Raw genomic sequence first — 22797 nt, forward strand, 5'->3', positions numbered from 1 at the left:
CCATCAGATGAAACGTGTGGCCTGGCAGGAGGCTTCACGTTTGGTCATCTATCCACACAAGCCTCTGATGGCCCCATCTTAACTGAGATCCAAACTTTCCAAGATGTAGCCTTTTAATGGAGGCTGCCCTACCCCGGCCAGGAATAGCCCTAGTCTCCAGGGACCAGGGGGCCCAGACTTCATCACTGAGAGGTGAGACCTAAGCCAGGCCTCCCCATTTTTCAGAGAACAAAGAGAGGAGAGGGCTGGCCTCAGGCCACACAGCAAATCAGAAGCAAACACCAGTCTGGTTCCCAGGTCCCCTACTCCTTAGCCCAGGGCTCACTTCACCCACCCCCACCATGCTTATATATCCCGAAGGGCTCCATGGGAGCTTCGATGAGGTGGGAGCTACAGGATAGTGCCCAAGAGACCACGGACAGTGAAGTCTTGGTGCAAGGCCCTGCGGGGCCCCCACACCCAAAGGGTTCTCACCTTGGCCCCTACCCAAAGACCCTGCAGTTTTCCTTTGAGAGATTTAGTCATCCAACCTTTTATTTGAATGCCTGTGGTTCTGCCATTACAGCCACAGGCTTTGGGGTTAAGCATTGCCCTCTGTAGAGGATCCTGGAGCTGGGGTGGGACAGTGTAGGGGGAGTGACCTGGTACACTCAATTCTTCCTCTGGCAGAAGGAGCAGCAAAGCCCTGAGGTCCTTGTAGGAGAGAGATCCTGGTAGAAGAGAAGGAACCGAGGGGAGGAAGCTTTGGATGAGAAGTAGGGGAAGGGCATTCAGTAACTGTGTGAGCAAAGGGGGTGGGGGACTGGACACAAGGCCCAGTGAGCTATTCACACTCCCAAGGCAGAGGCCACGGGGCAGGAATCAGTGGTCAAGGGCCAGAAGAAGGCCAGGGTCTGACAGAGGGGGTACTGACCAAATTTGGACTTTAGGGCATTTTGCAGGGTGTCTGAGCTGGGGGACAGTGGTCAGAGCTGAAGCTGGAGCACAGAACAAGGGAGGGCCAGAAGGAGAGGTTGATGTCCCATCTGCTGAAGCCTGGAGGACCACCTGGGGCTCATCTGAGGCTGGGCAGGGGGCTGTGCCTTCATGTTGTCCCCTGAGTTATGGCCAGAGGTCACCTCCCTGGCTTCCTCCTCCTTCCCTCCTCCCTGCCTCCCAGTGCAAAGCCGCCAGCTCCCTGCAGTGATGGGAGTGATTAGATTAGAAGGTGATTTTGGGGTCTGATTATCTTGGGTGGAAATTGGCCCCCTGTGTCTTTTTCCATCCCACCTAGAGCTGGGGAGGTGGGGAGCAGTATTTCCATTGCCACCCAGGCAAAACAGACTTTCACAAATGTGTTTGAGACTAGGGTGCGAAGACCTTGTTTCCGGGAGGGACAGATGACAAAGAAGATAGTCTCTATCCACTTCAGACAGGAAAGTTCAAAGCCTGGCTCTGCCCCTCACCAGCTGTGACCCTGGGCAAGCCAGCTTCCTCCTCCATAAACTGAGGGTCAGTGTGAGGACTCAGAAATGACTGCTGTGAGGGGCTTAGCACACTGCCTGCACAGAGCAGGTGTCCTCCAGAAGGTAGTGCTGGTACTGGCAGTGCTGTCTGCACTCTGAATGCATGAAGTGTGTTCCTCCCTCACCTTTAAAGATCTACAATGACCCCACCCCCACATGACCTCTCTGGGCCTCAGTTTCCTTATCTGTCTAACACTGCTGGCATTTAACAACCCCTCCTGACAGCCCACACACAAGCTGAACTGGTGCACCACAAAGCATTTTAGCAACAAGTCATCATATTATCCAGGGACCCGTGACTGGGCCCTGGTTCTCCCTGTTTGTGCTTCTTAGGGGCTAGTTAGGTTGCAGGGTCTGCCTGTGAGAGAAAGACACCAGGCCTGGGATGGTTGGCCTAGAAGCAGTGTCCAAGCTCATTCTGTAGTCCTCACTGTTCCCTGCCCAAAAAAGCACTGTCCTTCTGTCCTGGAATGGGCAAGGAGCCAGCAGAAGAGCTCACATCTGAGGATCTGGGTTCTGTTACAGATTGCCAGGTTTCATGCCCCCCTGGGAATCTCATGACTTAGTTTACCAACTCATGGATGGACAAACTGACTTTTCCCTGCCTTAAAGGAACTTCGTGGAGTGTGTTTGTCTGCACTTTAAGATCCTGAGATTCTGGAAGCCAAGGCTAGAACACCACACACATGCACACACATACGCACATGCACACAGATACACTCACAATCTCACGATTGTTCAGATCCTGGGAGGAAAGGGAAGGAGTGGGTGAAACATCTTGGAAAGTAGAAATAGATTTCCTTGCTTTAAGGGAAGTACTTCCAGTCCTGACTCAGAACTTCTTGACACTTATTTTAGATACAATTCTAATCAATTTGTTGACTTAGACTTCAAATTTGAAGCAAATTGGAAAACAAGGAGAAGGCTGTTAGAGACAAGTTACCCTGATAATGGGGAGATGAGGCAATCAATCTTGAGAGGAAAGAAGGAAAAACTCTAAAAAGCAGAACTGGATTCAAGAAGCAAGTCATCAGGGCTGTGTAGTGTTGGGGGTCAGCATCCATGGTCATCGGGCCCCTCAAACACTGTCTTGCAAACTCAACATAGTTCTTACTGTGCAGCCTGAGGACGGCCCAAGACTGCTCCTGGCCAGGACGGCATTCTGACTTCTCTATTGAAGAAAGAAGTATGTGCTGCATTGTAGAGAGCGTTCTACCCAGAGTGGTAAAAATTAAAATCAGGAAAAAAAATGGGCACCTGACTATTCTTTACCAAAGAGAGTGGCCACTGGCAGGACTGAGGGGGCCTCCCCAGGTGTGTCCTGAGCCTCTGCAGGTGACACCACTCCAGCCCAGTCAGTTGCAGGTGCCAACTCTCTATTTGTGAGTGGCCCATCTGTTCTGAGAAAGCTGCAGGACCCAGTAGCTGTGTGTTTCCAACGCCACTGAGGATAAAGGGCCAGCAGCCTCCGGATATCAGGCCTGGGCTGTTGTAGCTGCTGTTCATTTCCTGTACCGGGTCCCAGTGCCTTCGCTAGGGTCACCTTGTTTCCTCAGCGAGGCCACAGCTTCAGTCGTTTCCTTTTCCCTTCCCCCCCCCATACTTTTCCAATTTTTTGATCGTGGTAAAATACACATAACATAAAATTGGCCATTTTAACAATTTGTGCGTGTACAGTTCCATGACTTCCTAGTGCATTCATATTGTTGTGCAGCCATCACCACCATCCATCTCCAAAACTCTTTTCATCTTGTAAAACTGAAATTGTCCACATTAAACACTATCTCCCCATGCCCCCAGCAACCAGCATCCTACGTCTGAATCTGACTACCCCAGGGGCCTCATGTAAATGGAATCAAACAGTATTTGTCTTTCTGTGACTGGCGTATTTCATTTAGAATTGTGTCCTCTAGGCTGATCCATGTGGTAGCATGTGTCAGAACTCCCTTCCCTTTTAAGACTGAATAATATTTTATTATATAGATATACCACTCTTGCAGGGGGTTTACCTTTGCATTTTATCCTCATTCTGCAGGAGACTTCCTAAGTGGTCTTGGACAAGTTATTCCCTGACCTGTACAGTGGAGGGGCCTGCCTTACACTAGCAACAAGACACTCCAGTCAAACAAAAGCTGACACAGAAACCCCAAAGATAAATGAAAATGGAGACACTCTGACCAAAGGCCTCTCACCCCTCCCCAACAGCTGTTCTTGCTGCCCTCTGAAAAAATTCCAGGGCCCTTTGAAACCCAGTTTAAAAAATCTAAAATTCCAGGAAAGAGGTTCTTAACTTTTCTTGCACCACGGACTCCTGAGGAAGTCTGGTGACATCATGTGCCACCCCCACTCGGAATTATACTTTGAAATGCATAAAGCAAAATATTTTGGGTGACAAAGGAAGACAGTGAGATTGAAGTAGTTAAAGTAATAAAATGTGTGGTATAGTGATGCATGGGTTTCTTCATTAGCACACTGCATAACAAGATCAGCAGTCAGTTTAATAACTGCCTTATTTGTAAAATAAGGGTGAGTATCATGATATCTGCAACAGCTGCCAAGCGATATGAAAAAAACCTGTGATTCTTGTAACATGTATGATGGTGTTGGGGTTTGTTGCCTACATTCATAATGGGAGGAAATGCTACATTTCAGCTAGATGTTTGTAAAACTAAAGATGTCATTATTTTCACCCAATTTTACAGAGCCCTGAATTCTTTTACCAGATCTTTAAAGAGAGGGTGGTGTCCACTTTAAGCAGTCCTGTAAAGGTCTTAGTTGGCATTTCTTTGCTGGTTATAGAATTAAGCAAAATGAGGTCTCATTCTAGATAAATCAATAAGAAAAAAAAGAGAGTGGTCCCTGCTTGGCCTGTAAGGTTGAGGGAGGAGAAGCGAAAGAGAGATAGAGGCAGGAGGGAATCTCCAAGAGAGCGTGGCAGGTGGTAGGCCTGAGCTGTCTGGAGGCCTAAGAACTGAGGTATAACAGTGTCTGGGCACCAAGCCCATCACAGTGCTGTCCCAAAGTGAAATCATCCTAAGAGGTTCATAGTTTGAACCTTGACTATGGGCAGTACCCTTGGACCTCAGCAGGCAAATTGCCAGCAGATTCTGGATGGAATTCCTTCCACTCTTTTGGGGAGGGGACTTGGTTTGTGCAATGGTAACTTGGCTTCCATTCCCTTCTCCAGGGACCCATGTGATGGAGGGCTCTGGACGGATGGTGGTGACCGCTGTGGGTGTGAACTCTCAGACTGGCATTATCTTTACCTTGCTGGGAGCCGGTGGTGAGGAGGAAGAGAAGAAAGACAAGAAAGGTAAGCCCAACCCCCTTGTGGACCAGGAGAGGAGCTCTTAAGGCCACTTTTTTTTGTTGAATCATTCACTCCACAAAATAGTTATTGAGTGCCTTTTATGTCCATGCCCTGTGCCAACAGCCACATCCTGCATCCTCAAGGCCCTGCTCATGCCAGGAGGGCTCTGTCTGTTCCATCTCCAGGGTCTTGTCCCAGTCTCTGTCTTGTCCAGTCATGTCATAGAAGCCCCTCCTTCTCCACCACTGGGCCAGGCCAAGGATGCTGAGCATTTGTTGAGTCTCCAGCCTGAGGTGTAACTTGGTCCCATCTGCACCCCTCTCATCAAGTAGAAATCCCTACCTGGGAATATTTCTCCACTCTTCTCAACTCCACTGAGCAGAGTGGCAAACCCATTCATCATAGATTCTCCCCAGATATGGGCAGAGAAGCTTCTAGGGAAGGTGGTTCCAAGCCAACTACTATGAGCCCCTCTCAGATGCCCCTGTCACATCACCTGGGTTCTGGTTCCTCCTCCCCCTGAAAACAAGAGTCCTTCTTCCCTGGGCCCTCCTCAGAGCACCAGGCTAGCAGCCTGGGCTACAGGTGCCTCTCAGAGGAGAAGAGGAATGCTTAGAAGACATAAGAGCCCAGGCCTCTAGCCCTGGCATGGCCGGCTCCTCACCCAACACTCACACTTGGTCAGAACAGCTCCCTCTCACATCTTTAGTCTTTTGTCTTGTCTCCTTCCCCAAGCTCCAGAGGAGGGTCCCCAACACCCAGACTTTCTGAAGTCCAAGAGAAGGAGATGATAGCAGGTGACCTGTCCTTGGGTTTTAGGGGCAGCCCTGCTACCTCCAGTTCTCAAAGGTCAACCAGGCACAGAGCCTGGGTCACAATCAAAAGTTACTTGTCCCCAAGGGTGAAACCCATTTCCTAGTGGGGTTCCCTTAAGATTATGGCTTCCTCACCAGTAGGGATAATGGAACTAAGGTGTGATCTGTGAAATCCATATCTGCAGAGCAAAAGGAGAGCTGAAGTTGAAACTGAGAACAAAGTCCTGGCCAAGAGGCCCAGAGCATGTCAGAACAGTGTCCATGCAATGACATAGAAGCTGGCCTGCTGTGGCCCCAGGTTACAGGCAGTTGGGTAGATGTGGGCAGTTGGACAGGATACAGCAACCTTTGACGATTCCTTGGCCTCACTGGGGCCTGGGTTAAGGGCAGAAGCTCCTACAGGCCACACCTGTGTTTTTTAAAATGCCAGTAGGAGGACAGGCCTCTCCTGCCCCAAAGCACAGGACAGAGTCTCTCACTCAACATTTACTTACACTCCAACGAAATGAGGGCATCAGTGTAGAGGGAAGAGGTGGGAAGTGGAGGCAACATGGCAGAGGAAGATGGGGACAGACTTGCCCCTTACATCCTCGTGAGCAGCACTGCTAGGGCTGGGGCCCTCAGCACTGCCATCCCATCATCTCCATCAGGGACATTGCTTAAAGCCTGATAACTGTGAGTCCCCATGTCCAGATGACCTTGGTCACGCCAGGGTGTGTGTGTGTGTGTGTGTGTGTGTGTGTGTGTGTACACAGATGAGGCTGTGTGCTTCTCCTTCATTAATATGTCTCAAAAATCATCACACAGGTGTGAAGAAGGGGGATGGCCTTCAGCTACCAGGTACAGTAAGACACCCTTCAGGGTAGATGGGGCTTTTAGAAATAGCAGCAGCCTTTGACCACTGAGCCTGGGCCCTAGACACCAGCACACAGCTGGAGGAGGCTCCCTGACTGCAGGGGCACTGCCAGACCCTCAGCTGTGCCCCCAGGTGATGGCAGTCCCACAGGACAAGCCAGCACCTCATTCTACCTACTTGGTCCTCCAGTGCATCATCCTGTGGGCCAATGCCAATGGCACCGCCAATGTCTCCACCTGGGCCTCAGCCCCACACACATACATTCAGGGGCCCGTCACCATGGGACCCCCCACAATCCTGCTCCCCTGCATATCCCCACAGAGCCTGGCTGGCTTCCCCTGACCCACGGTGTGTTCACTTCACCCAGCAGTCTCTTCCCTCTCCTTCCCACAGAACCTGTTCCCCCACCCCAAGAAAAAAACAACATGAGTGAATTTGACCATCTTGTATCATCTTTTAATTTCTAAATTAAGGGAAACTCGCTAGGACCTTCAAACAGAATGTGACATGTTTGATTTCCCTTTTTAAATGATGGGGACTGCTGATTAGGAAGGAGGAGGTGGCCATGGGTGGTGACCTGAGCTAAGGACGTGAATCCTGCTAAGTCACAGCCCTCAACAGATGTTTTGCTAGAACAAGGGATGGTGATCATAGCAATACCCATTCGGAATGGCCAGGGCCACAGTGCACCAGTTGTTGAATGTCTTGAATTGACTCAGTGCCATTGGCCCCTCTGATGGGAAGCCAGAACCCCTCTCCTCATAGAACTCTCTCTAACGGGGATCCCTACCTGATTGGTTGGGCCAACTGGGTGCATCCGTCTAGACCTCACCACAGAACAGTGCCATCCCGCCTAACCACATTGATCATATTCCATGTTTTATTTCAATGACCCTCCATGCCTGAGTTTTTCCCCCCCTGACTTCTGTGGCATCTCTATGAGAACATTTCACCCCCACCCCTGAATTTGAGTTTCTTGATCTCCAACGGAGATTTTCTTTGAAAACTATAGTCATGTTACTTGCCACAAGTTGGTTCATGTCTTTATTGTTGTTGCTGTTCTGCATTGTTGCTTTTCTCCATTGTGACACACTGCATTTTCCATCCCTCCCACCCCCGCAGCGGCCGATGGTGCGGCAGGTTCAAATGCTGCAGATAGTGCAAATGCCAGCCTAGTCAATGGTACGTCTCCCGTGGCAAGCTCTCGGTCTCGGGTGGATGGGCGTCTTCTCCTCCACCCCCAACTTTGGGCTGGCCTCTCCCTATTCTGGACCGCACAGATCTTGGATGTGCATGGACAGCTCTGGGACAGTCGTCCTCTCACATGGGGCAGGCGCTTAAGAGAGAAGCCACCACCGGGAATCAGCTCCGCGCCCCCTTGCGGCACCAAAATGGCACTGGCTCCTGTGGGGCCTTTGACCCCCAGTGGAGCCTTGAAGAGGAACATGACTTTGGCTTCAGATTTGGCCCCAAGAAGCAATGTCCCACCTGCGTGGCCCTCTCCTAAGTACGTTCCTGGCCCCCGCTTTGGGAAGAAAGCCTGGGGTCAGGACCTGGGCTGAAGCTGGCGTCTGGGTCCTCAGTGAAGGCTCCAGTCCTCAACTCTAAAATTACCTCGAGGCTGGGGGACCCAGGCCCAGTTTCAGCTCTTTGGCCCCACCCCATAGCATGGCTGAGCCACCAGTAGACATTTCTTCCTCTTCTCTTTCATGGAGCGAATGGGCAAGGGGTTTGCTTGGGCTCAGGCCTGGTCTGTCCCTCAGATGTGGACTGGTGTTTCTTGCTGTTGCCTGTGCTGGAGCATTTGTCCTGGGTCTGTGCATTCTGACTGGCCCCCTCGGGGAGGGAGCTGCCACTGTAGCTGGTCTGCATCTTATCTCCTCGCACACAGGCAGGGAGGAGTTCCATGCACTTGCCTCCAAGCCTTTAGATTTTTTATGTCTCTACCCTCTCATCTTCAGAGCGGTGAAGCTTCTATTACTCAGACAAGTTCCTTGTTCCCAAATTAGGTAGCAAGAGAGTCGCCCAGGCTGTTTCTGAACTGCTGAGAGCTGTTAGGGCTCAGTCATGAAGCCAGTGCCCCAGCATCGCTGCATACCAGGCACTTGGCTGTGGGTTTCTCATCCATTGTATCGTTTACTCCTCACCACTCCTGGAAAACATGGAGATCTTGTCCCACCTCATCTTGCCCCAGACCAAAAATGGAAGCACTTCATAGATGTCAGGGGCTGGGCAAGACACTTCTGCAAGCAGCGTCTTGCCAAGAAGGACTAATTTGGGTGTGGGTCTATTTCAGGAGCAGGAGGAGAATGGAAGACAGCTTGGGTTGTGGGAGGTGTCATTCGTCAGGGAGGGGTGGTGAGGGATGACAGAGAGAAACGTAGGCAAACCCAAAGCCTAGGAGGGAAGGAAACAGGATGTGGCATCCTGCCTCCCCCAGGGTAATGAGCCTGCATCTGGGCTGGCCGGTTCCTAAAAAAGGGCACCTTCACTTCCAAACTATAGCAGAAACTCCAAGTACCCCAAGAAAAACTGCAGGAAAGATGGGGAACTGACATTTCTCCGCCAACAAGGCACTCTGCAAGCATTTTATGCTTGCCATCTTATTTAATCCTCATGACAACCCTATGATACAGAGTTTATTATCCCACTTTAAAGATGAGGAAACTGAGGCTCAAGGAGATCAAGACCCTAGCCCAAGGTCACAGACCTAGAAAGTAACATAGTTGGGATTTGAACCCAGGCCTGGCTGGCTCTAAAGTGCGTGTTACTCTGCTTGATCCAGAATTTCCCGATGGAGTGTGTCTTGAAACTTCACAAAGATATTAAGAGATCTTTCCCCTCAAGAAAAAGATCCTGTGGTCAAAGATGTTTAAGAACCTCTGGATAGAACTAGTGTCTTCCCTGGTGGCAGGACTCCTCACTGCCTTCAGTATGCTGGTGTGTAGTGGCGAGTTACAGAGCCATGCAGGAGTTCCCAGTCTGATTTGGCTGGAGGACATTTTCTGACTGAATCTGTGGGATTGTTATGCCTGCATAATATACTTTGGGAAACAGTGCTCTAAGCCATTAAAATGCGATCAGAGGAACAGAAGGCTGGACATCTCCTAGAAGCTTGTTAGAAATGCATAATCTTAGGCCCCACCCCAGACCTACAGAATGAAAATCTGCGTCCTGTCAAGCTCTCCAGGCTATGAGAGAGTCCATAGAGGTTGAGAGGTGCAGGGCTGAGGCGTGGTGAGTGAGAGAATTACTGTCCCTTCTCCCTCCCTCCTCTGAGCCAAATCAGGATAGAAAACAAATTAGAGATAGAAAACAAAACAGTGGCAGTATTCCCCCTGCCTTTACTCTCCCAAACCCCATCCCAACTGAAAGATGGTTGGGCACCATTCATCTTGGAGGCTTATGACTGCCATTATTCTTTTATTTTTTATGATTATAAATGTAATCACTGTTTAATACATCTCTTATAATCGTGATTAATAATACATTACTCTTAACTCCAGACATTTACAGGGCACTTTGAAATTGTTGCCTTTCACAGAGAAAGAAATGGAGAAGCTGGGAAGAGGTCTCCTCATTAGTGGTCTGTCTCCCCAGAGAGTCAGGTCAACCTCTCCATGAATCCTCCACATCCATGCTTTTCACACCCATGTCCCCGATGATACTTGAAGAGAACAGACCCATTTGGCAAAGCTGCATCTGGCATCGGATGCAGAGGGGCCTCCTAGTCTCCACCCAGTTCCTATCTTGGGTCCTGTCCTACATCCCAGCACCCCTGAAACACAATCCATCCCACATGGGGCCAGAGCTGGCTCTCCCGCCACAGTTCAGGGCCAGGCAAGTCCCTGTTTAGCTGAGGAGAACCCCAGTAAGTCCTTTGCTTCTGAGAAACCAGGCCATCTGCACCAGAGCACACCCAGAACACAACTCCCTTCCTCAAGCATATGCATTGCTGATTATATTTCTGGCCACGTGGTCACTGTGGAAATAAAAGAGGAAATTGCTAGCTTAGTTAATGGGCACATGCATGGGCTATTGCCCCTGATAATATGCAATACAAATAAAGGCCCCTTTGTGCCATCTAAAAGCAACTACTGAAGCGGAGTCCTCTGGTGCCCAGTTCATAAAGTTATGTTTTAAAATAAAAATAATTGTGTAGTTCATTTCTGTTTGCTCTTAAAAGGCCTTTTTCTTATTTTGTTTCTTAATTTTGTAGAAAGAATTTTACAATAGAGCAACGGGGCCTTTCTCTTTGATCCCAGCTGGGCCACTGAGCCTTTGCTGTGAGAGGCAGTGGAAAGAGGGGGAGTGGGGTTGAGGTCCGTGAAGGCCACTGTCCCTCCCCCCAAGTCCCTACAGTGGGGTGTGGTGATGGTGATGACACTGTTGATGGAACTAATAACATAGCCCAGGATGTTCTATTTGAGGACTGCCTCTAAACCTTCCCTGGTCTCAGTTTCCTCATCTGTAAAATGAGCGAGAAAAGCCCGCCTTGCAAGGTGTCAGGGAGACTGACGGGAGATGACACTTGCACACTGCAAAAGGCTGAATGGGCCAGTGATTGTTACTCAGGCCCTTTTAGGTTCCGGGGGGGAGGGGTGAACCTTGCACCCCCATTTTACAGAGGTAGAAGCAGAGGCTGGGAGAGGAACGCCACACGGCAAGTTGGTGTCCAACAGGGGCTTCGGGAGCCCAGTCCCCCAGTGCCACCTCAGTGCCCCTCCCCTGGGCTCAGAGGGCTGAGAGGTGCTGTGTTCTCCCCGATTGGGTGGAAACATGCACACACTTTGGAGCCAGCTCTCCATTTACCCACTGAGACTCGGGCAGGCCTCAGTTTCTCATCTGTAAGTGGGTATAAGTATAGGGCGTCCTTGTAGAGATGTGGTGAGGACTAGATGACATCATGGAGGTCATGTATGCGCCTGGCACATGGTGGGTTCTTCCTGAACGTGAGCTGTGGGACTCACCTTTGCAGCAAATGTCCTGGGGTAGCTGACCTCCATAGACTCCTCCAGAGGTGGTGAGGTCTGCATGCAAAGTTCTGGGCGAGCTTAGTGGGCAGGCCTGGGGGAGAGGGTGTTCCTCTCCGCAGTGCCAACAGGTGAAGGCAGGTGTCTCAGCCACCAGATAGGAGCCTCCGGTTTCTCCCACCTGCCAACACAGCCTACACCTCTGGCTGTGGACAGGGCCTCCCAGGCAGCCCTGATTAAGGGGTGGGAAGCTCTAGACTCAGCCTTTCTCCAGCACTAGGCAACATCAGACCCTGGTATTCAGGGCCAGGGGTGGGGCACCCATGGGAGCCCACCAACCCGACTTTTTCTATCTAACGTTGTCTGAGCTGGTCAACCTCAGAATGAAGAGCACACATCCAAACAGAAAGGAAGTTGGCAGCTTCCCCTGGGAGCTGGGGTAGTCCCACCAAGGCCCCTGGACACACTTGGGGTACCTCAGAGCCCACCCTTTGCATGGGTCACTCTCTGTCAAGCTGGGCATGGGGTTGTCCATGCCGTGGTTTCACACCCCTTCAGAAGGAAAAGGAGAAAATAGTATTATTTCTTCTGGAGCCAGGAACCAAGGAACACATTAACCAAACTCTTCCCCATATCCCATTCTAGTCAGTCTCTCTCTCTCTCTCTTTCTCTCTCTCTCTCTCTTTCTTTCTCTCTCTCTCATTTTCCTTTGCCTCCTCTCAGCCCACAAAAAGCACCAAGCAAATTACTCATGGGTAACTGAGAACTCTCACTCCTCTGCTTCCTGCAAGCCAACCCTGGTCCCTTTTACCCTCAAGACTGTCCTTTAACCTGTAAGATGCCTAGGGCCAAAATAATTCCCACAGAAACACTCTCTCCACGCCCCCAGAGAATCAAGACAGACCTGCAGCCAATGCGCTGGCAGCTTTGTTCTTGTCTCTGAGGCATCCCCAGTATCCTGTGTGGAGGGATGGAGTCGGCTTGGCCCTTCCTCCATCTGTGACATGAATGTCCGTGGCCCTGTGGCATCTTTGTGATGACCGATGTGTGTTGTCTGTTCTCTGTTGTCTGTTAAAATTCTTTGTCGTGTAGGTAAAATGCAGGATGGCACTGTGGACACCAGCCAGAGCAAAGGTAACCCTTTTGTATTAACCGGGTCCTGTGGTCCCTGCGGCCCCTCCCCACCGGTTCTGAGGCCTACGCCAGAGGCAGATGCAGCTGCAACTATGGGTGCCTGACGTCTTTGGGGGGTATAGCCATGATTCACGTGGCACCAGGCCAAATGGAGACATCACCTGGTGAGGATGGGACACCTGCAAGCCAGCTTCTCCCGGCCTTTGAGCTGTGCTGCCCGTTTAGCTGAAAACTTGAAGCTGGTTGTTTGAGATCCTTAGGGGATAAGGAGTAAGACCTCAGGCCACTAGTTAGTCCTGATCTGAATGAGGAGAGGGCTTGGCACCCATGGATGGGCACACTCTCTTTTACCTTTTAAGTCTCCTTTTTTGTCCCTGCTGTCTGGTGATTACTTAATATCCCAACAACATGGCCTAAGGACCACTGGGTAAAGCCCAAGCCTATGTCTTGTTTGAATGTGGGAAAAACCAACAGGTCATTGGGAGAAGGCCCAGAGGAGCCTCCAACCCACTCCTGCTGGGAGTCTAGGGTAGAGCCTTGTCACTCCCTGCTGTGTCCTGGATTTCAGGCCCCAGGCAGGCTGTGGCCCTGGTTGCAGTGTCTCTGGCTGGAAGAGACAGGACACCACCCCCATCTCAGGGCTTCTGTGCCGGCCATGCAGGGGCCCAGGCAGGGAAGTGGGTATCTCACCACACTCCCCCAGGCAGGCAGGGTGGGGGCCAGCATCCCCACCCTGCAAGCTGACCTGTGTGTGTGCATGTCTGTGTGTCTGTACGTGTCTGTGTGTACACATGTGTGCTCTGCCACCTGCAGCCAAACAGCAGGATGGGGCCGCCGCCATGGAGATGCAGCCCCTCAAGAGTGCCGAGGGCGGTGATGCTGACGACAAGAAGAAGGCCAACATGCACAAGAAGGAGAAGTCGGTGCTCCAGGGCAAGCTCACCAAGCTGGCTGTGCAGATCGGCAAGGCGGGTGAGTGAGCAGGATGCGAGGGGGGACACACAGTAGGACCCCAGGCAGGGCCCTGCCCCAATCTGGGCCTCAGTTGCCTCATCTGTAAAGTGGTGGATTGCATGAGATGGTCCCTGAGACACACCCTTCTCCATCACAGCAACCAATCTGTGTCCTTACACAGTAGGTGCTCAGTTAGCACTTAGAGAGAAGAGTGAAGCTGAAAGCCTGAGTTGTGGGGCACATGGCCTGTGTTCTTGTCCAGCTAAGGTTGTGAGAACTTAGGCAAGTAACTTCCCCTAGCTCTGAACTCCTGCCTCCTGGTCTGTGAAATTGGGATGCCCAGTGGTCCCTACTTCACTGGTCGCTATGAGGATTAAAGGAGATTATGCACAGAGTTTTTAGCACTTGGCGAGGGTGGTGACTAGAGAGGGGGCGGGTCCTGCAGGGCCTGGAGTTTGCAGGCGTTATCCTGAGGGCAGTGGTAGCCATGGAAGAGGTTTGATCAGGGGATGGCAGGGATGCATTTTGGACTCTATAATGAGCACCCCAGCTTCAGTGCACAGGAAAGATTGAAGAGGTTGGGAGCAGTGCCAGGATCCCCAGCACAACAAGCTGGGCTTCCCAGCTGAGTTGGTAGCTGCAGGTGAAAGCTGGTGACAGCCCCTCTGGCCCAGGAAGCCGAGCCCAGCTGCAAGGTGAGCCCTGCCCATCTGACATGGCCTTGGACTCCCCTTGTGGGTAAGGATGTGGCAAACACCAAGGCCTCCCCACCTGGCTGCTTGCTCCTCCATGGCTGTCTCCCTGCTCTAATTATAGGCACAGCAGTGTGGAGAAGGGAGGCAAATTACAGGCTTGGCTGTCTATATTTAAATTCGGGGTCCTGGTGACAGCTCCGGGCTGCTGGGAGCTTGGCTTCCCGCCCCTGGCGACTGTCAGACAGGGATAGAGCAGGCTCTGAGGCCCTGCAGCTGGAGGGGGTGGGGAACAATGGGCACAGAGATTTCCTCCATCCCCACCATGGAGAAGACTCCCAGGAAACATGGCACTGCGGGGCGGGGCAAAGCGGGGAGAACATTGTGGCTTTCAAAGTCCTCCCTCATCTCCCTCCCCTCCTTGGCCCTGCCAAGGATGGAGTTCAGAGTCAAGCACTTTTGGGTTTGCATCTCACCTCTGCTTCTCTCTTGTGTTAAATCCCCTGAAAGCAGAGCTGAAGATGGGTGGGCTTGGGGAAGGGGTGCACACAGGTGAGACCTGTAAAAAGTAAAGGACGAGATAGGGCCAAGGAAGAAGCCAGATACAGCTGAAGTTTCGGGGCGGGGGGGAAATCCCAGTCTCCACCTGCTCCATGGGGAACGCTGGAGCAGAGGACCTCTGCAGGGTCTGCTCCACTTTGTAGCAAGGAGTAGGTGGTGTTGGACCCCCCAATCAGCCCTTGGGTATTGGTCATCCAGTTGGAGTGAAGTGCATTCCCAGGCACTTCCTGAGAAGGAGACTCCAACACCCAAGAGCAATTCTCCTCTGGCAGAGGCACCTGCACAGCAGCTAAAGCACAGAAATGGCAAAAGGGATCGCAGGGGATCCCAGCAGGCAGCCACCTGCATTTGCTAATCCTACCCTGCCTCCCTGGCTGTGGCCTTGGGCAAGTCACATCCCCTCAGTTTTCTACTGTTTCCTCTGTCAGGAACTCTCTTCACCCAGGTCCTCACCTGACTGCTCCTTCTCATCGTTCACCTGTCTGCTCATCTATCACCTCCTCCAGGAAGTCTTCTCTGGCCACCCTAGCTTAAGTAGCCTCTCCCTCCCTGCCCTTGTCACTCTTTTTTAGCTATATTGAGATATAATTTATACATAAAAAATAACACACATTTAATGTGTACATCTTGATGAGTTTGGACATATGCAAACACCTGTGAGACCATCACCACAATCAAGATATTAAATATATCCACCATCTCCAAACATTTCCTTGTGGTCTTTTCTAGTTTGGGAGTTTTGGGGGGACGTGGGGGTTGGTTTGGGGGTAAAAGCACTTAACTAATCTATCCTCTTAACCAGTTTTGAAGTGTACAATGCCACATTGTCACTACAGGCACCATGTCGTACAGCAGAGCTCTAGAACGCACTCCTCTTGCATAACTGAAACTGTATACCCCCTGAAAAACAACCCCTGCTTCCCCTCTCCCCGCAGCCCCTGGCAGCCACCCTTCTGTTCTCTGCTGCGAGGAGTTTGCCTGTTTTAGGTTCCTCATGCACGTCCTCCTCTGTCTGCCTTATTTCACTCAGCAGCATGTCCTCCAGGTCCATCCATGTTGTCACAAACGGCAGGATTTCCTTCTTTTCAAGGCTGACTAATATTCCATCGTAGGTATGCACCACATTTCCCTGCTCTTCATCCGTCAATGGGCAGTTAGGTTGTTTTCTTATCTTCGGCCCCTGTCAGGATCTAGCATGTCATCTGGAGTCTTCTCCACAGCATTATCCATCTCTGAATTGTCTTGTTCGTGTTTGTTTCCCGTCTGCCTTCACCTCTAGACTGTCAGCTTCCCAAGGACAGGGACTCTGTCTGCTCTACTGCCGTGTCCCTAGTGCCTGAATGAATGAGTCAATACATGGCACTGACTGCACATCATTATTGTGTGAGAGCACCATCCAAGCAGTTCGATTTATCACGTGGTCACTCAGCACACATTTCTTGAGCACCTACTATGTGTTGGGCCCTGTCCTAGGCACTTTACATGCAGTGATCACATTTGATCCTTACAAAACCATGTGAAATAAATATGCATCCCCATTGTATAGAGGAGCAACTGAGGCTCTGTGAGGGTCGAGGACTTGCCCCAGGCTGCAAAGCAAGTAGGTGGCAGAGCTGGGATGTGAGCTAGGCTTGGCCTGACCCCAGAGCCCTTTTGGCCAAGGGTGCGGTCCACCGCTCACTTCCCAGGGCCCCCGACCCCCAGGACTGCCCCTGAGCAGGTCCCTCCCACCCCGTGTTGCAGGCCTGGTGATGTCGGCCATCACGGTGATCATCCTGGTGCTGTACTTCACCGTGGACACCTTCGTGGTCAACAAGAAGCCATGGCTGCCCGAGTGCACGCCCGTCTACGTGCAGTACTTCGTCAAGTTCTTCATCATTGGTGTGACGGTGCTGGTGGTGGCCGTGCCCGAGGGGCTCCCTCTAGCCGTCACCATCTCGCTGGCCTACTCTGTGAAGGTGAGCTGTGGGAAGTAGGACCAGCCAGCTGGGGGGTCTGTGGGGTGCCCAGGGGCCATCGCTGGGGTTGAGAGAAGAGCTAAGAAGAAGGGAATGGACACATGGGAAGCTCACAGAGAAGATGTAAATGGGAACCCAAACTCACCTGCCTTCAGAGGCCTGTGGCAAACTAGAGAGCCACACCCTAGCTAAAGGGACAACCGTTATTCAGCCCAGCCAGTGTCACCTTGTGGGGACACAGGCCCACTGTTGCCAGATCTTTACCTTTTTTTTTTCCAAGAGAAGCCAGAAATCTGGACTTACTATAAACTCTCCTTATTTTTAAACATTGACAATCAATGCAACTTTAAACAAAAAATAAAATGCAGACATCACTGTGCAGGCCCAAATCCATCACACCCACCAAATGGTGGCAGAAGTCCGGCTGTCACAGGCACAGGCCCCACCACAGCCTTAGTGCGTACATGACTACTGATCTCAGTGGTCATTTCCTACAGTTTGAAAGAAATAAGACTAAAACCAAAAGGACGTCTGACTTTAGGAAAGGCCCCTCCTCTCGGGAGTTGGGCTGAAAATATAAGGTTTTAAAAGCAGTTCAATGAGGGCAGGTGGGCCCTTGCGTGCCGACCGCTGGTGAGCCTTCCTAAATGCTGCCCTGATGGCACAGCCCCACCACCCCTGCCCCCAGGCCTATGGCCATCTTCACAGCCTGAGTGCTGAACTGAGCGGGCTAGTATCCCCATGGGCACTGCACGCCCAGCCCTCCGGAGGGCACCTCCAGCCTGGCTCACCCCAGGTCCTCACACCCTGCGCTCATCCTCTCTCCTTTTCACGCTGCGGGCCCAGGGCTGCACTCCCCTTTCCCAGGGCCCCGATGCCAGGGTGACCCTGCGAGGGTGGAGGCCTGAGCGTGTTGATAAGTAAGGCATTCGCTCTGAGACATTGGCAGAGCCGCCGGAGGGCACGGCGAGCGTCAGTTTCCAAGCTGGAATTTGGGCTGGGCTCGCCGATGTAATTTCATACAGAAAAGAGATCTCTAGGCAGGTGCCAGAAAGTGGCAGCGCGGTGTAAAGGATACGGCCCTTATCGCCTCCCTGTTTTCGGGCTCTCGGAGAAACTCCATCCCACAAACCAGAGCCCAAACAGGTCACAACACGATGCTCAAGGGCCAGGGTCCTGGAGATGAAGGTGCTCACACAGCCAGGAGTCAGGACCCTCACAGGAGCCAGCTGAGCTCGGGTGGAAGGGGCGGGGTCTCCTTGAAAGTCCTATGGAGTTGCTTTGGGGGAATTATGCACAGACGTTTTTAGGCCACCGCACCTTCTGCAGTTTGTATCTCTGGCACCTGGTGCCTTTAGCCGTCTTAGATAATGTTACTTATACAGTCGCTTGATAGACTTAGGACAGCACCCCAACCCAGGAAAAGCATACTCTCCCCCTCTGAGCCTGGACTTACCCCCCTAGACTTACCTCAAAAGAAAAGAGATGACCACTTAGATCAGCGCTGTCTAAGAGAGATCTAGTGTAAGCCGCAGGTGTGATTTTAAATTTCCGAGTAGCCACGTTAAAAAGAAAATTTTTAAAGAAACGGGCAAAATTAATTTGAATAACATAATTTACTTAACTCCATATGTCCAAATTATTATCAAACCAACATGTAATCAATATAATGAGTTATTACTTGAGATATATTTTACTTTTTTCACAATAAGTGTTCAAAATTATATATGTATTTTAGACTTACAGCACATTTCAGACCAGCCGCATTCCCAGTGCTCAGTAGCCACATGAGCTGGAATTTGGGCTGGGCTTGCCGATGTATTGGACAGCACAGGCCTAGGCATTTTTAAGCCCAGCAGACAGACCTTCCTCAGTGAGTAGAGATGGAATGATCCAGCTCGGAGGTTAAACAGAGCTAGGCTCTGATCCCAGCTCGAACCCTCACTAGGTGTGTGCGCCTGGTCACGTCACTCTGCCGTGTCTTCTTCAATTGCCAAGAATCCTCCCAGGTTTCACGGATTCTTATAACATCAGAACTACAGCGTGTATTTCTTATAGAAAAAATAAAATCTATAGATTTTTTTAAAAGACAATAAAAATCTCCTATAGGTCTACCACCCAAAGATAATGACATTAATATTTTTATATTTTTCCAGATATTGTCCTATGTCTATAAACACATATATCCCCCAAATGTATTTACTTTTGGTGAAACGAAAGTGACAGTGAAAACCAGGCACCAGTGAAAGATGATACATTTGAGAAAATTCATAATGAATAAAAAATAGTTATATTAGGGTGTAAAAGAAAAATATTTGAAGTAATCAGAGAGGGACCCAATCTTAATTTATCCTTATTTTTCCATAAAGAATGTAGATTACTTCTGTAATCAAAATTAATAGAATCAATTAATCAACTTATTTTTTTAATCCTCACCCAAGGACATGCTTTTATTGATTTTAGAGAGCTAGGAAAAGAGGGGAGGGAGGGAGGGGAGAGAGAGGGAGGGAAGGATGAAGAGAAACATACATCAATGTGAGAGTGAAACATCAATTGGCTGCCTTGACTAGGAATCAAACACACAACCTTTCAATGTATGAGAGGACGCTCCAACCAACTGAGCCAGACTGGCCAGGGCAATCAATTCTTTTAAATGGCTCAGCTAATAAAAGGGAGGAAAGGGTGGTGCACACAAAGGAGCCCAGGTGTCAGAGAATGTAGAAACCATGATCCTTTGCATGTGCAAAAGCAAAGGGACAGACTATGACAGCCCTTCCTCTTTTACTACATGTTCACCCAGTGCCCCCGGCACCCCATTTCCCTCTTCTCACTGTCACCCTCTCACATGCCCCTCCCCCAGAAAATGATGAAGGACAACAACCTGGTACGCCACCTGGATGCCTGTGAGACCATGGGCAATGCCACGGCCATCTGCTCAGACAAGACAGGCACGCTGACCACCAATCGCATGACGGTAGTGCAGGCCTACCTTGGTGATGTCCACTATAAGGAGATCCCGGACCCCAGCTCCATCAATGCCAAGACCATGGAGCTGCTGGTCAATGCCATCGCCATCAACAGCGCCTACACCACCAAGATTCTGGTAAGTGGTATAGTCTCCACTACAGAGAGCCATCTCCATGGGGGATGCAGAGGTACTGGGCAGGTTCAGCACCATGTTTCATATTTTTTTAATCCTGCTGATGTATTTTCAGGTGATCAGATAGTAAGTGACTTGATTCTCTTTGACTTTGTTTTTATGTTTGTATGACCAAAAATACAGGGTGGGGCAAAAGGAAGTTTGCAGTTGTGAGTACATGAAACACAGAGTTTATTCTTGTATTATGTATTAATTAGTGTATTATTTTCCATACAAACAACCGTAAACTACTTTTGCCCCACCTTGTGTATATATATATATATAATTGTCATTTTTATGACAGAGTGTATGTTTATTTTTATAGAATTTATTGGAGTGCCATTGGTTAATAAAACTATATAGGTTTCAAGTGTATAATTCTATAATACATCATCTGTATATTGTATTGTGTGTTCACCACCCAAAGTCACATCTCCTTCCATCATCATTTATTCCCCTTTATTGTCTTTTTAAAATCCTGTCATTGCCCACCCCCTAAAAGAATCGTTTTAAAAAACGTTTTTTATTAGTCAGCTTTGCTACCTAACAAACTACTCCAAGACTTCCTGGCTCAGATCAAAACTATATTTAGCTCACAATTCTCTGAGTCAGCAGTTCAAACTGGGCTTAGCTGGGGGGCTGATCTTGGCAGGACTGGAGGCTGATGAGAATGGCCTCTGCTGGGTGGCTCATCTCTGCTCTTTGTGATCGGTCCCACCTCCTCCAGGCTTGTCTGTTGTTAAATAATATAGATTCAACTGAGTAAAATTTAAATATCTTACTGGTTTATTGAATGGTTCATGAATCGGTCAGTATTCCATCTAGCAAATAGAAAGGAGCTCTGAGGAGCTGTACAAAATGGAAGGCTTTTATAGGTAAAGGGGGAAAGAGTAGGATTGTTTCAGGCGTAGGTAACCTACCTATGGGGGACAGAAGGGGGCTATCAGATGAATTCCCTCACTAGTGCTGACCAGGAAATTCCAGATTGATTGGTTAAGATTAAATTCCTTGGAGAGGCTGAAACTGCCATTAGGTTAAGCATAAAGTATTGGTTTGGTGATGTGGATTTAGCACAAAGGACTCCATTTCGGGCCTCTTACCTCTTTTCTAACAATTCCTCCTTTTGACCAGACTCTCAGCTTAACTGAGAGATGTGATAAAACTTTAGGGCATTAACCACTCTCAGCTACCACTTTGTATTTCTCACAGCTTTTACTGACCCTCTGTGTGATTCAAAGGGCATGCTGAATTTCTGTGATATTCAGGCCACAACTTCAGGTTCACAATTTTGAAGTCAGTCACTCTCGTCATTCCTTTTCTGGTGATCCAGTCTTAGGAATATCATTTGCTTGGTTAGTGGCTGCAAACATGCACTTAAAGCTTTTGAGAGACTACAACATGCCAGGGAGACTACTATGACTATGATAAACAGGGTAATTCACAGTATCTAGAGTACACTTTGGAGCCATGGTCCCCAAGATCTAAAACAATTAAAATCAAATAAGTCAAAGGAATTCCCTACTGAAGGTGTCACCTTTTTAAGCCGAGTAGCCTGTTCAGTGGTCTGATGTAATAGTGTTTCAACTTCCTCAGAAGTGTTAATCCAGGTGCAATAGGTGGTGTTGGCCACAGTTTATAGACAACTTCCTGCTCAGCTAAAAGCTGATAAGGAGACTATTATCAGGAACAACTTTGGCCAGAGAGTCAAAGATTTTTCTTGGGTAGCTATCACCGTAGCGGTGGATTCTGCAATATCCTCAAGAGTTTAGGAGAGGTTTCTAATCATAACCTCATTTATATTTACTCCTAACCAGGGAAGTAGAGCCGTCCCAAAGGAAGTGAACCCTGAGTTATGAACGCCTTCTGGTAGGGCCTTTCTAACTCAACAATGCAAATTCAGTGGAGTTGACCAACGAGGTATCCCACTTTGTTGTGTAAACAGTTAGGGGCTTCATTAGATAACCTAAGAAGTGTTAGCCAGTTGTGTGCCAGCCATCTAAGCATTCGTAGGCCCAAGGAAAATGATGACTGCCACAGACAGAGATAAATCCTGTCAGGGCACAAACCACTTCCACTTCCTAATGGACTCATTCGCAGGGATTGTTATACTTGCCTGTTCAAGCCAGGGGTCACTTAGGTTTTCAGGGTGTTCTGGAAGTAAATCTCCTAGCAGGAAATATAAAGTTGTTTCAAATTCCAGAGGTTACCCCTCTTAGCAATGTCCTGGGAGATATGGATTATGGAGTTATCTTTCCAGGCCAATGCCAGAGTAAAGGAATGAAAGAGAAGAGAGGGTTTCATGCTTCAAGTATGAAGTCTTGACCCAGCCTCTTCAGAGGCAACAGTCTACATGGATGTCAGCTAATTCTCTTCCTAATCAATTTGATGTGGAGTCTCCAGCATTTGTGCAGGACCAGATGTCAGGTGGAGCCTTCTTTAGCTGTGAGATGTGTTTACAAGGCTCGAGGCCCTGAGGTCAGCCTGCAATCTGGATAGTGAGGAGGACCTGGTGTAGTCCCTTCCCAGAAGATTTAAGGGCAGTATTTGTTCTTAGTGATTCCAAATCAGAGGGTGGGAGAAAATTGGAAACATTAGTTTGGATACAGGTAGCCAAATTTGTTTAGAAAACTAGCAGAATTTAAGGTCCAATCCAGTTTATAAGCATATAACAAAACCTCAAAGACAATTGTCTTAGCTTGATTGGTGGCAAGGATTAGAATCTAATACAGACAAAGATGCAAAAAAATTTTCTCCCTACAATTATCCCATTTCTCTTTTCCAAATATAATCACAGCAAAACTAATTTGTTTGCATTAGACTTGGCCTGATTTTTTACATAAGTGCAGCAAGAATAGTGGTTACTTTGCTGGAATCTTGTAAGCAAGGTACCAAGCCAATTT

The 22797-nt window shown here is 49.5% G+C and overlaps 1 protein-coding gene across 1 annotated transcript in view; it reads left to right on the top strand.

Moving 5' to 3' along the window:
* The window catches only part of ATP2B2 (ATPase plasma membrane Ca2+ transporting 2), a 199500-nt gene that overhangs the window by 124537 nt on the left and 52166 nt on the right, over positions 1-22797 (top strand). Inside the window, exons 6-12 of the mRNA XM_023749426.1 lie at positions 4693-4818; positions 6438-6470; positions 7609-7668; positions 12552-12593; positions 13407-13565; positions 16544-16758; positions 19619-19861. Of these exons, the coding sequence (XP_023605194.1) occupies positions 4693-4818; positions 6438-6470; positions 7609-7668; positions 12552-12593; positions 13407-13565; positions 16544-16758; positions 19619-19861 (878 nt within the window). The remainder of the gene's footprint in view (positions 1-4692; positions 4819-6437; positions 6471-7608; positions 7669-12551; positions 12594-13406; positions 13566-16543; positions 16759-19618; positions 19862-22797) is intronic.

The sequence above is a fragment of the Myotis lucifugus genome, unplaced genomic scaffold, assembly GCF_000147115.1.
Source record: "Myotis lucifugus unplaced genomic scaffold, Myoluc2.0 scaffold_8, whole genome shotgun sequence".
Taxonomy (NCBI): Eukaryota; Metazoa; Chordata; class Mammalia; order Chiroptera; family Vespertilionidae; genus Myotis; species Myotis lucifugus.